The sequence below is a fragment of the Chiloscyllium punctatum genome, chromosome 39 (genome assembly GCF_047496795.1).
Source record: "Chiloscyllium punctatum isolate Juve2018m chromosome 39, sChiPun1.3, whole genome shotgun sequence".
NCBI lineage: Eukaryota > Metazoa > Chordata > Chondrichthyes > Orectolobiformes > Hemiscylliidae > Chiloscyllium > Chiloscyllium punctatum.
The window spans coordinates 25,768,891-25,781,821 of record NC_092777.1 but is presented as its reverse complement, the minus strand read 5'-3'; the positions used below and the strand labels follow the sequence as shown (position 1 = coordinate 25,781,821).

The window sequence follows — 12,931 nt, the reverse complement described above, 5'->3', positions numbered from 1 at the left end:
AGAGTATTGAATACAGGAGTTGGGAGGTCATGTTGCAGCTGTACAGGACATTGGTTAGGCCACTGTTGGAATATTGCTTGCAATTCTGGTCTCCTTCCTATCGGAAAGATGTTGTGAAACTTGAAAGGGTTCAGAAAAGATTTACAAGGATGTTGCCAGGGTTGGAGGATTTGAGCTATAGGGTGAGGCTGAACAGGCTGGGGCTGTTTTCTCTGGAGTGTCGGAGGCTGAGGGGTGACCTTATAGAGGTTTACAAAATGATGAGGGGCATGGATAGGGTAAATAGACAAAGTCTTTTCCCAGGGGTGGGGGAGTCAAGAACTAGAGGGCATAGGTTTAAGTTGAGAGGGGAAAGATATAAAAGGGACCTAAGGGGCAACCTTTTCACGCAGAGGGTGGTAAGTGTATGGAATGAGCTGCCAGAGGAAATGATGGAGACTGGTACAATTGCAACATTTAAAAGGCACCTGGATGGGTATCTGAATAGGAAGACTTTAGAGGGATATGGGCCAAGTGCTGGTAGGTAGGACAAGATTGTGTTGGGATATCTGGTCAGCATGGACGAGTTGGACCAAAGGGTTTGTTTCCATGCTGTACATCTCTATGACTCTATGACTGTATATATTCAAGGCAAGGAATTGAGGGATACCGGGAGAGTGCCGGTAGGCGGCATTGAAATGCCCATCAGCCATGATTGAACGGCGGAGTGGACTCGATGGGCCGAATGGCCTTACGTCCACTCCTATTTCTTATGATCTTATGGTCTTATGTATTCTGAGTACTTGGATAACTCTATTCTACACACAAAAGCTGAATTTAATCAAGTTTTCCAGGAAAACATTCATTTCATAAGCCTTATGCAGTTCAACCTGACATGTATATCACGTCATTACAATTAAACTCCAGCTCACGCTTGCCAAATTTTGAGAGATCTACTGGTGTTGAATGAAATAAAGGAAGTAGTAAGGGAAAATTCAATCCAAATTTCAAACAAAGTTTCAAAGCTGCTCAAACATTGCTTTAGTCTCTAAGCCCTCAATACGTCAGATCACAACCATTTAACTTGCTCCCATGGAGTGAAATTCTGCTCATAGAGTCATAGAGCTGTACGGTATGGAAACAGACTCTTCATCCATGCTGGCCAGATATCCTGAATTAATCTAGTCCCATTTGCCAGCATAACCTCCTGATGATAATATTTTGGTGCCAACATTGTCAAAATGATGCAAGCCACATTTGATACTTTGTACAAACAAAATAATTAGGATCTTGTGTTTGCAGTATAGCGCATGACTGTAGCTTCCCTTGATTATTCAAACAATTTTAGACTCCTGTCCACTTCACAAAGAAGTAGTTGTGTGTTAACTGTTTGGAAAGGTTTTAGCATCTTTCTTATGACTGAAACAACAGGGTCTTTGTACCATTGCAGCCTGGAGCAGAGACATTGCTTCTCTATCCGACTTAGCAGAGAGGGTTTAGACTTAGTTAATCAGACTGAAGTCACAGGCTGAATTGTCTGCTTTGTTAGGGTATGTGCTGACGTATTACATAAAGCAATTCCAACCTGATGGTTCCGGAGATGTCCTGGAGGGGGTTAAGCTGTGCAATGGTGTCATGCTGTGGTGAGAATGCACATGCTTTAAAACTCACTGATACTTTGCATGAGACAATATACATTTATTTCCAACAAAGTCAGATGCCAAGCTACCATTTTCAATTGTTTATCCTTCCATTTGGAAGTGGAGACCTGGGTGTTTTTGCATCAAGATTTTTTGTGTGCATTTTCTGTGCCTGATCAGAGAGATGAATGACATAATGCCAGAGACTGGAGCACTTTTCAGATTGGAACCATGCTTTGAGCAATACGGCATCATCCTATATCGTTATTCAGCGTACAGCAACTTAATGGGTTATTTTTCTATGTTTAATATGTTGAATTGTGGGTTCCTTAATTAATGTGAATTTGTGGAAGATATGTTATTAACTCCACTGTACATTAAGTGAGGCTCCCTGAACTCATTCCAATTAAAGACCTCCTATGTTTGTGGGCTTGCTGTCTCAGCAACATTGGAACTAAGACTTTAGAGATGAAAGGACTATGCTTTCAGACATTTCATCTTCTAGCTCTCTTTTTCTTTTCTCACCGTCTTGGATTGTAAGACCCTGCAACGGATAGTGAGTACAGCTGAGAGGATCATCGGGGTCTCTCTCTCCTCCATATCAGACATTTACACCACACGCTGCATCTGAAAGGCTAAGAGCATTGTGGAAGACCCCACACACTCCTCACTCAAACCCTTCTCTCTCCTGCCATCTGGCAGAAGATACCAGAGCATATGGTGTCTCACGGCCGATGGTGTAATAGTTTCTTCCCCCAAGCCATCAGGCTCATTAACACAGTATGATCGGACTCTCTCCCATCTGAAATTCTTTGCACGACTTTGAATTCAATGATAGAGAAATGTCTATCATTGACCGTTCTTCTGTTACACTGTAACTTGTGTGTTTTGCACTTCTTATGCACTTTATGCCGTGTACAAGTGTGTAGTTTGTGCTGCACATGTAGCACCCTCAGTCCTGGAGAAACACTGTCCTGTTTTACTGTATCAGTTGTATATGGTAGAAATGTCAAATAAAAAGCAAGCTCTACTCTTCTAATGCCAATGACGTAGGGGCCAGACAAAGCATGGACTTATGTGTGCTTTTATAGCTAGATTTCCTTAGAACAAGCCACTCGCCTGCTATAGCTTGAGGGGAACCACACACTTGACTGACCAGGAGATGCTCGTGTGCTTACTGCTGGTCAGAGGCGTGACAGGAAGATTGACAGGTTGATAGTCATCTATTTGGTTGGATTACCAAAGCATGTTATTTGGCCATAAATTACTGTTGTGGGACTCAAAAACGAAGCCTTTGGCTCAGAGGCAGGGGATGCTCACCACTGCACCACAAGACCTCCACCCAGTGTACTTATTCCAACAAATTTATTTAATTATAACGCTTTGAGGAATTGTTTTGTTGCTTTTACTTGCAATCATTTTGATAAAACAAATCCCCAGTAAATGACTAGAATCACTCAGCAGGCCAGGCGGCATTGTGTGAAGAGAGTTAACATTTCAGGTCGTTGACCTTTCATCAGAATGACACCTGACCTACTGAGCATTTCCAGCATTCTTTGTTTTTATTTCAGATTTCCAGCGTCCACAGTATTTCGCTCTTGTTTGCTCTGGGTTGGTATTATGTTCAGAGCAAATAAGGCAGCTTCTCTGTGCTAACAAAATCCAACAGCATCGAGATAAATAATCAGTTAGTTGGTTTTACTTTACGAAAAGGCTACATCAACATGTTTTACACACCATTTTGTTAAATCTTGAACATGTATCATTTAAAATCCATACACAGTTAATGGAAAAAAATGAAGCATTCCTTAAATGTGAAAAAGACACCGTTATAAAGCAGCAAGTGGGGAGAGGCAATTTGCCCACAACGTATAATGACCAGATATTCTGTTTTGTGTTCTTCTGTCAATAAATATTGATCAGGAGGACAAGCTGAAACCCCTTGCTCTTCTTGAAAACAGGTGCCTATTAAATTTCAACAAGTGTCTCAACTTTAGCATCTCGGCCAAAAGACATTTTGACATTTCATTTCCTGTATGCTGCATTGAAGTCTCAACCTGGGGTATCAGAGTGTAAAAATATAAGGAATAAAAATAGGAATGGACCAGACAGCCTCACAGTTCTGCTGCACCATCATTATGATCACAGCTGTTCTTCTACTGCACTTTCCTCACTCCATCTCTGTAAACCTGGATACCCTTATCTGCTCAAACCCTTCAAAAGGGCCTTGAACACACAGTCTTAATGCACAGTTATGAGCATTACCAACAGTTGGGCCACAATTTTGGAATACTTTGTGTGGTTCTGATCATCCTGTCATAAGAAAGATATTATTAAACTAGATCGGGCTTGGAAAAGATTTACCAGAATGTTGCTGGGAATGGAGGGTTTGAGTTATAAAAGAAAGGCTGCCACTTTTTTTTCACTGGACTGTCTGAAGCTGAGAGATGATGTCATTGAGGTTTATAAATTCACAAGGGTCATGGATAAGTGAATAACTTAGGCCTTTACCCTCAGGTGAGGGGGTTCAAAACTAGGGAATATGTTTTTAAGGTGAAAGGAGAAAGATTTTAAAAAGACCTGAGTGCAACTTTTTTTACACAGAGTGGTTCGTGTGTGGAATGAACTGCCAGAGGAAGTGGTGGATGCAGGTACAGTTACAATGTTTAAAAGACATTTGGCTAAGTACCTGAATAGGAAAGGTTTGGAGGAACTTGGGCCCAATGCCGATGGGTGGGACTATTTAATTTGGGAACATGGTTGATGTGGACTAGTTGGACCAAATGATTTGTTTCCATGCTATATGACTCTAATTGATATCACTAATGTGATCTGCATAAGCAATATGGCCAGCTGCCTGAGGAAGCAGGCAATCTAGTTAATCTGAACATGACTGTATAATACTGTGGGGGTAACCGTGTTGTTTCTTTCTGCTGTACAGTAGCCCATTACTGTGTGACACATAAAAACTAATATAACTTGTATAATTGCTACTGTAATAAGGAAACCACACACACTAACTTCTCTTCATAGTCGCCTTTTTGTCTAGTTCGCAATCTCAGCCTCATTAATAAGAAAGCTCTGTTTATTCTTTTGCAATTTATCAGAGCATTGTTTATTTATGACTTATGCAGTCAGTGTCTGGAGTTGTCCTAATGAGGTCACCTGGAGTGTGTCCACAATTTGCTTTGGGACAGTGTGATCACATGTTTCGCAAATGTGCTCCATCTGGTTCAGGAAACTTGAACGAGAATGATGTGTATTCAATGTTATGCAGTCACCAAGCTACAAGGAGATTGGAAACACAATCCCTAGCTCAACATACCAAAATCCTTGATCAGATTGGGTTCCAAACTGGTATGGGGGACACGTGCAATATGGATGTCATGAATGTAGACTGATACTTCGTGAAAAGCTGAACAAATATTAAGGAATTAAGAATCAGAAACAAATACCGCTTCAAAGAACAAGAACTTTAATTTTTCTCCTGATCTTTCCGTTCTTCAGTAATATTTCTCTTTATAAAAGGAATCTGATCTTATCATTGAAGAAATAATTGGGGGAGATACAGAGGTGAACAGTGCAAAGGAATGAAGTTATAAGTGGTGAAGGCAATTTGACACAATGTAACATCCCTGAAACGATCCTGTGAAATTCTACACTCATCCCACATAGCACCACTTGCTGCCTTATTCTTGGACACTAATTGACATATGAGAGGGGAAAGACATCTTTGGCAGAAGAACAGAAAGAAGAACTTGCAGTTTATGCCATGCATCCTTTCCATTAACCTGTTAAATACACGAGTGAGATACACAGCAGATGGTCAATATTCCATGTGTGCCTTTACAAAAGTTAATGTTCACTACCCCGTAAAGTCCCAAAAGCGGTGAAATTGATGGTTTATGAAATAGTTTCTAGTAAAAGTGCCCAATTTATAGCAGACAGTTGAAATGTTTGATCACAGATGCAGTCAGAGTTATTGGCTGCTTTGGTATTATTTTATATCTATTGAATTCGAATGTTCACTTTCCAGATTACAATGATAATATTGTGAACAAAAGATAACAGTTAAACAAAGCAATTTTTAAAATAAATGAAGAGATAGGAAGATGGGGAGCTCCCTTGCATTTATCCAATGAGAACTGAAGCCATTAGACAGGGAAGATCTCGTGTCTGATATTTGAGTTGGGTTGGGTGGAAGTAGCTAATTTCCACAACAGCGCAATGGGACGGCAAATATTAACTTTAATTCCTTTACAATAAGGACTGAAAAATTATTTTTAATTGATGTCCAAAGGGTCATCTCTAATGTTAAAGGCTTACACAATTAAAAAAAAGACTGAATGAGAGAGGAATCAGAGTTAAATTTCACCTGGTGAAGCATAATGCTAGCAACTGCAGTACGTGCAGAACATGGGTGTACTTGGAGAGCAATGCATCTTTTTCTCTAATTGTCCTGATTTTTGAAATGAGGATTCTGATGATATTCAAATAATACTGGCAATCAATGGCACAGTTCTGGGCAAATAGCAGATTAATACCCAATCTAGTCTGTTCACTACCTAGTCTGTGCGTAATTCCTGATGAGGAGCTTATGCTCAAAACGTCAACTCTCCTGCTCGTTGGTTGCTGCCTGACCAGCTGTGCTTTTCCAGTGCAATACCTTTTAAAATGTTTCACAGAGCTGAGATAAGAGATGAAGAGGTATTCGGGTTGGATCACATATAGGACAGATGGCATCTTCTGCCATTGGGTATTCACAGCTGTGTGGGTACAGGCCCTACACCTACCTCTACGCAGCAATGAATAGATGGAGATCTGATGTGAAATGATGGGAAGAGTCCCATTTAATAAGTAACAAATCTCATTGTTCATCCCTGGTAAACCTCAGAAAAGAACGATTCATGTCTGCTCCATGACAGAAATGCGAATTCACAGATTCTTTACTCAAACACTTTTTTCTCTTGATAGGTGTTCACGTCCCATGGTCCTACTGTCATTATGCCAACTTGGTTCTGCTCTCGAAAATGGTTTGACTATGTTGGAAAGTTTGATGAAGGTGGAAAAGTGAGTATAGCTGCCCACACAGAATAAAATTCAAAGAAAAGGCCACAGGTTTGGCTATCTATTAATTTGGATGTTTTTAAGAAGACTATTCTTGTCACAGAATGTGGGAATCTCAGACTTACTATTGCCCATTCCTAATTGCTCTTGAAAAGGTGGTGGTGAGCAACCTCCCCTGAGCCACTGTAGATAATGTGATGTACAGCTGCAATGCTGTCAGGGTTTTGACACAACATCAATGTGGGTACATTGATTATGGCTGTAAGTCAGGTTGATGCATAGCGTGGAGGGGAACTTGCAGGAAATAATGTTCCCATGCATCTGCTGCCCTTGTCCTTGTACTTGGGACAAAACGTGAGTATGAGAGGTGCTATTGAAGAAACCTTAATAAGTGATTGTGGTACATCTTGTGGAGAGAATAAATGTTGAGAGTGGTAGATGAAGTGACAGTCAATTGGATTGCTTTGTCCTAGTTGGTGTCAAGCTTTTTGAGTGTTGCTAGAACCACACAAGTACAGAGTATTGCATGACACCCTTGGTCTGTATACTGGGAAGTCAGGAGGTGAGTTATTTGTTGCAGCTAGCTAGAAAAAAATAAAATGGTCCAGGTTCCTTATTGAATTAGCTAAAACATTGGTGACACTGCAGCATTAAAGGTGTCCATTTAAATAGATTGAAATAATACTTGGGGGTGCCTAGCAAAATTAAATTTTTAATAAAACTCGATTTAAGTGTGCAATAACATCTGGGCAGTGGAAATTTGGTTCATTTTCCCCTTGGACCACATTAAAGTAACTGCCTCGATTGCCACCATTGAGACTGGTTGGGGAATCTCAGCTAAAGGGCCAGCCTCAAAACCTCAGCAGAATAGGCCAACCCGCTTCCATGGAGATGGAATTCTGTCACATTGTGTGGGGTCCCCCTCTGCCCATACCCTCCCCACACCATATCAGTGGTGTTCTCCCTTGTTGTCTACCAGATGGGAGAGACAGTATTGGATGTGCTTCCATATCAAACCATGAGGTCAGCATTAGCGGCATCCCAGGAACAACAAAGACCGAATATAAGGCAAGTGCAAGCTACTAACTCTTATTAACTATAAACTATATACACAAGTATGGTTGAGAAGGACTTTGTTCATACCTTCTTTCCATCAGGACTCAGTCTGATGTGATCCGGTATTGTCATGGTACAGTTAACATTGACACTACATTATCTTGGGGGCTAACTAAACGGTGATGTTAATGGTGAACTAGAAAATAGCTGTCAACATTTCATCATCAGCAGTTTGTACCTAGCTGCTATCTTCAATGCAGTGAAACATCCCAACATGTTTCACTGGAACATAATCAGACAGCAATTGATACTGAGCCAGTGCAGGAGACATGGGGGGGTCCCAAACCTGGTCAAGTAAGTTGACTTGAGCAGTGTCTTGAAGGAAGAATGAGTGGGTGCTGGAGAAAAAGGAGGAGGTTTGGGAAGAGAATTCCAAAAAATTCCATAGAATAGATTCCCTACAGTGTGGAAGCAGGCCATTCAGCCCATCGAGCCCACACTCCCCTCCAAAGAGCATCCCACCCAGACAAACCTCCTTACCCTATCCCTTTTACACTGCATTTCCCATGGCTAATCCACCTATCCTGCAAATCCCTGGCCACTATGGGCAATTTAGCATAACCAATCCACCTAACCTACACAACTTTGGAATATGGGGAGAAACCTGAGCGCCCAGAGGAAATCCACAAGGAAATTTCCCAGAGGAAATGGGGAGAATGTGCAGTCGCCTCAGGCTGGAATCGAACCCGGATCCCTGGCGCTGAGGCAACCTTGCTAACCACTGAGCTACCATGCTGCCCAGTGGTGGCCAATAGTGGAATAGTAGAAATCAAGATGGACTAGAGGCCAAAGTTGCAAGAATGTCAGGTACTCAGAAGGTTGCTTGGCTAAAGGAACTGGAGAAGGAGGGAAGGTTTTAAATATAAGGATAAGAACTTTTAAATCACTGGCCCAGAGTGGGGTTAAACAAGAGGGGGAAATTCTAAAGCTGCATAATCTTTGTAGACTAAATTCTCCCCATTAAAAAAAAACTCACTCAAATTTGAAAGAAGCCAGTATGTGCCTTATCAACAAGACCTATTTTCTGAATGTTTATGTTTTGTTAATGGTTCTACAGTATCACTGAGATTCATTAATGTCATACTTCAAAAGGATTAAAATGCCAAGCACTAAAATAAATTTTGCTACAAAGGAATTTTATTTTAATTAGGACTGATGCTGCATGAAGGGTAGTTACTGGTTCTTTGATGTAAACAGAAAAGTGCAGTAATTGATGCACACGCAGACAGCATGCCAAGATTGAGAATGAAGACTTACAGACCCAGCTCAAAAGTGTCAGGACTACTGAGATACAACACATGCTCTGTAGGAAGAGAGGGAGGGAAAGCTGGCTGTGATATATTATCATTACAGTCCATTCCTGTTGTAATCAAGGTCAGTTTGTCCAAAGAACATGCTGGGAATGAAACCCTCCACCTTTCTTTCAATAATATCATTTGATGCACAGAGAGAAATCATTTCTCAACCTGTACTTTAAGTGATCCAAGTCTCAGATACACCTAGCAGCCGAAGTATTTGCTGTGATCTGTTGGATGCTTAACAGGTTGGTACTAAAATCACTGAGCATTGGCAAGGAATAAAGAAACTTTTTTTTATTATTCTTGTTTTTCTTGATGAGGCAATTAGAAAATTAGTCAATGCCCTCAAATGCAATATGCTCTTACCAGACCATATCTGTGCTAAAGAACATATCTCAAAAATGTTCATGAAATCAATGACACACTACAAGCATTATGCTTCTCAATTTAAGAAATGAGAGAAACAGGAACATCTTATAGACAAATTTAATGTTCAAAGCTGTTGAATCCCTATATTGAGAGTTCTAAGCCTTCAAAATAGCAATTCAGGTCTATTCTCAGATAGAAAACTGAAAGCAGACCCAAACTGGATTGCTTCTGGCAACCTCTTGTGTGAAGTTATAGAGTGGTTTTGGCAGGAGCCTAAAGACATGTCATTAGTCTATTCTTAACCTGCAAGTGAGACTTGGCACAAGGCTCCATTTCCTCCCCAGTGTCCTTGAACAATCTGTGTCTCTAAGGCCCAACCCCATCTCTTTGACATCTCCTTGTTTCTATCCTTTTACTCAAGATTCTGCCCTGACCACAGCACAGAAATGGAGTGAACAAAAATTGAACAACTTTCTCTGACATGTTCATTCTCCCTCCTCATTTTCTTTTCCAAATATAGAGATGTCCAGACATACTGGCCTCCTCAAAACACACGGTCCTCTATTGTCCAACTCAGTGTGGAACATTTGCATATGGTACCAGACTTATCCATGTGTTTATGGACAGAGCATTAGCAGCAATGTGATTCCCTCTCATCTCAGTTTGGAAATTGCCCAAGGATCCAGACCTGGCTTCTCTCCACTTCCTATTCAACACGTTGCTTTTTAACAACATTCACACACATGAGATCAGCTTCTACTAATATCTAATGACAACCAACTGCTTGACCTCTTCATAAACTCTATCGATCCCTTTATTGCCTTGATTTTATGAAACTGCTTTCCCACATCTAGTCTTAAATTAGCTGCAACTCTCTACAACTTTTTCTTCAAACAGTGGTCAGAGCAAACCACTATTTACAACACCCATCACAAATTTAACAGAATGTATCTGCTCCTCTGGCTACTATCTCATGTTACTTTCCCTACCATAGTACATCTATTTATTAAAATGCAAATCAGACATCAAATTTCAGCAGTTGTAAATGTAGAATTAAACATATAAATCCACAAGTTACTCTTCACAATGCCTTACCTCTACAGAGACTGTGCAATTAATTGATACATGAAATGGCATGAAGTTGTTTGCTGAGAACTAACATACAGATTAAGCTGGCCAGAAAACATTAGGGCTTGTCAATTATACTGTAAATGCCTTTTAATAGCAGCCTAAGTCTTATTTACTGTCAACAACCTCTCAGTCACTGAAAATTTGCTTATAAATGTACGCTCCCATTGCTTCAGATTTTAATTATTGTTGGAGATTCGAAACAAAACAACAGAAGTGAAATATATCTTTTTATTACTGTAATTTAATCTAATCTAATTTACTCAATTTTTGCTTGCTGTACCTGATTTGGCATTGAATTAAATCTTTTAACTGGTATGTCCTCATTGGACTGTGCACTGCCCACTATCAAGCGTTCAGTTTGAATGGTGAAGAGGACAGACATTTACTTTCCCTGTTCACAAATAATTGACTGACAGAAGCCTCCAGTGCAAAACCCTATGAATTATGATTGCATATACAACGGTTATTGACAATTATTCAGAGTTAGCCACAAAGTCTAGCCTTTTGAATATTCCTTCAGATCAGTTGCATTAGCATGATGCAAGAAATAATGCATTCCAGTTGCCAGTGAGCGCCATGCTTTGGTTATTGGCCTTTATGTTTCTAATGTCGACAGTTCCAGACGAAGCCATTCCAGATTATGAATATCCATTCAGGGCAATTTTGAGGCTCAGTCTTCTACACATTTGAAAATATCATGTCTTCAGTAAGAACTACCCGATGGTAGTTTTTGAAAGCTCAATTCAATGATCATAATTTATTAGATTCATTAGATTCCCTACAGTGTGGAAACAGGCCCTTCGGCCCAACCAGTCCACACCAACCCCTCCGAAGAGTAACCCACCCTGACCCATTTCCCTCTGACTGATGCACCTAACACTATGGGCAATTTAGCATGGCCAATTCACCTAACCTGCACATCTTTGAACTGTGGGAGGAAACCGGAGCACCCGGAGGAAACTCACGCAGACACGGGGAAAATGTGCAAACTCCACACAGACTGGGACCCTGGTACTCTGAGGCAGCAGTGCTAACCACTGAGCCACCATGCCGCCCTGCAACATTGTCTGAATAATACAACAATGTCTGAAGCAGATGTTTGAGCATTACTGTTAAAAGTCTATATAAGTCTATATAAGTTTTATATGACTTATATACTCAAGATTCTCATGAAATTCTTACCAATCTATTTCTCTAGGGTGTCCCTGAAGACCTATTATTCTTTTATGAAAATCTTCGAAAGGGAGGGAGCGTATTTCGAGTGGATCACTGTCTGCTTCTCTATCGCTATCATTCGGAGGCTGCAACTCATGCTGTGTTAAAGTAAGGCTTCTGACTCTTATGGAATCATTTCATGCACAAAATATATGTTTTTGTAGAGTTAGTGCAATGTGCAAGCAAAAGTGTAAAACAAGTAATGATTACCTTAAAAGGAAATGTTGTATAGGTTGAGCCTGTACTTTTTGGAGTTTGGAAGGCTGATAAGTGATCTTATTAAAACATGGTGTGATCCTGAGGGGAGTTGACAGAGTGGATGCTGAAAGGATGTTTCCTCTTGTGGGAGAGACTGAAACAAGGGGACACAGTTTAACAATAAAGGGTTCCTCATTTGTGACAGTGATAAGACTTTCTTTGCTCTCAGAGAGTTGTGTGTCTGGGGAAGTCTCTTTCTCAGAGACTGACAAAGGTAGAGTTATTGAATATTGTATGGGCAGTTATAGACAGATTCTTGATTATTAAGGAAGCTTGAAGCATGCACAACTGTGGAGTTAAGGCCAATCAGATCAGCCATGATTTGACTGAATGGCGAAACAGTTTGATGGACCGAATGCACTACAGGTCATTCTGTTATAATGAGCGTTTCGTCAACACGAATTTGCTGCAATGTGATTGACGAATTAGGGTTGCTGTTTCTACAGCGCGAACGTTTAGAACGTGTGTTGGCTGTAATGCGATTACAGCACCAACACTTTCAGCACTGTTCCTAAAGCACAATTTTTCTACAACACAGGGTTGCACAAGAACGCTACCATTGTGTTATAGAAGGACTGACTGTACTCTTAATTCATGTGTCCAGATGTCTGTCTGTATACTTGTATCTTTGTACATACGTCTTGGAGTCATAGAGATGTACAGCACAGAGAAAGGCCCTTTGGCCCATCAAGTCTGGACCCATCAAAAACAAGCACCTAACTATTCCAATCCCATATTCCAGCATTTTGCTCAAAGCCTTGTGTACCTTGGCAACACAGGTGCATATTGAAATATGTTTTAGATGTTTATAAAAGTTTCTGCCTTGACCATTCGTACAGGCAGTGAGTTCCAGATTCC

General features: G+C 40.5%; 1 protein-coding gene across 4 annotated transcripts in view; it reads left to right on the top strand.

The window, feature by feature from the left end:
• The window catches only part of b3gntl1 (UDP-GlcNAc:betaGal beta-1,3-N-acetylglucosaminyltransferase-like 1), a 369,979-nt gene that overhangs the window by 253,192 nt on the left and 103,856 nt on the right, over positions 1–12,931 (top strand). For all 4 annotated transcript variants that reach the window (XM_072558329.1, XM_072558328.1, XM_072558331.1 and 1 more), the window contains 2 exons: positions 6,594–6,689; positions 11,799–11,923. In XM_072558329.1, the coding sequence (XP_072414430.1) occupies positions 6,594–6,689; positions 11,799–11,923 (221 nt within the window). The remainder of the gene's footprint in view (positions 1–6,593; positions 6,690–11,798; positions 11,924–12,931) is intronic.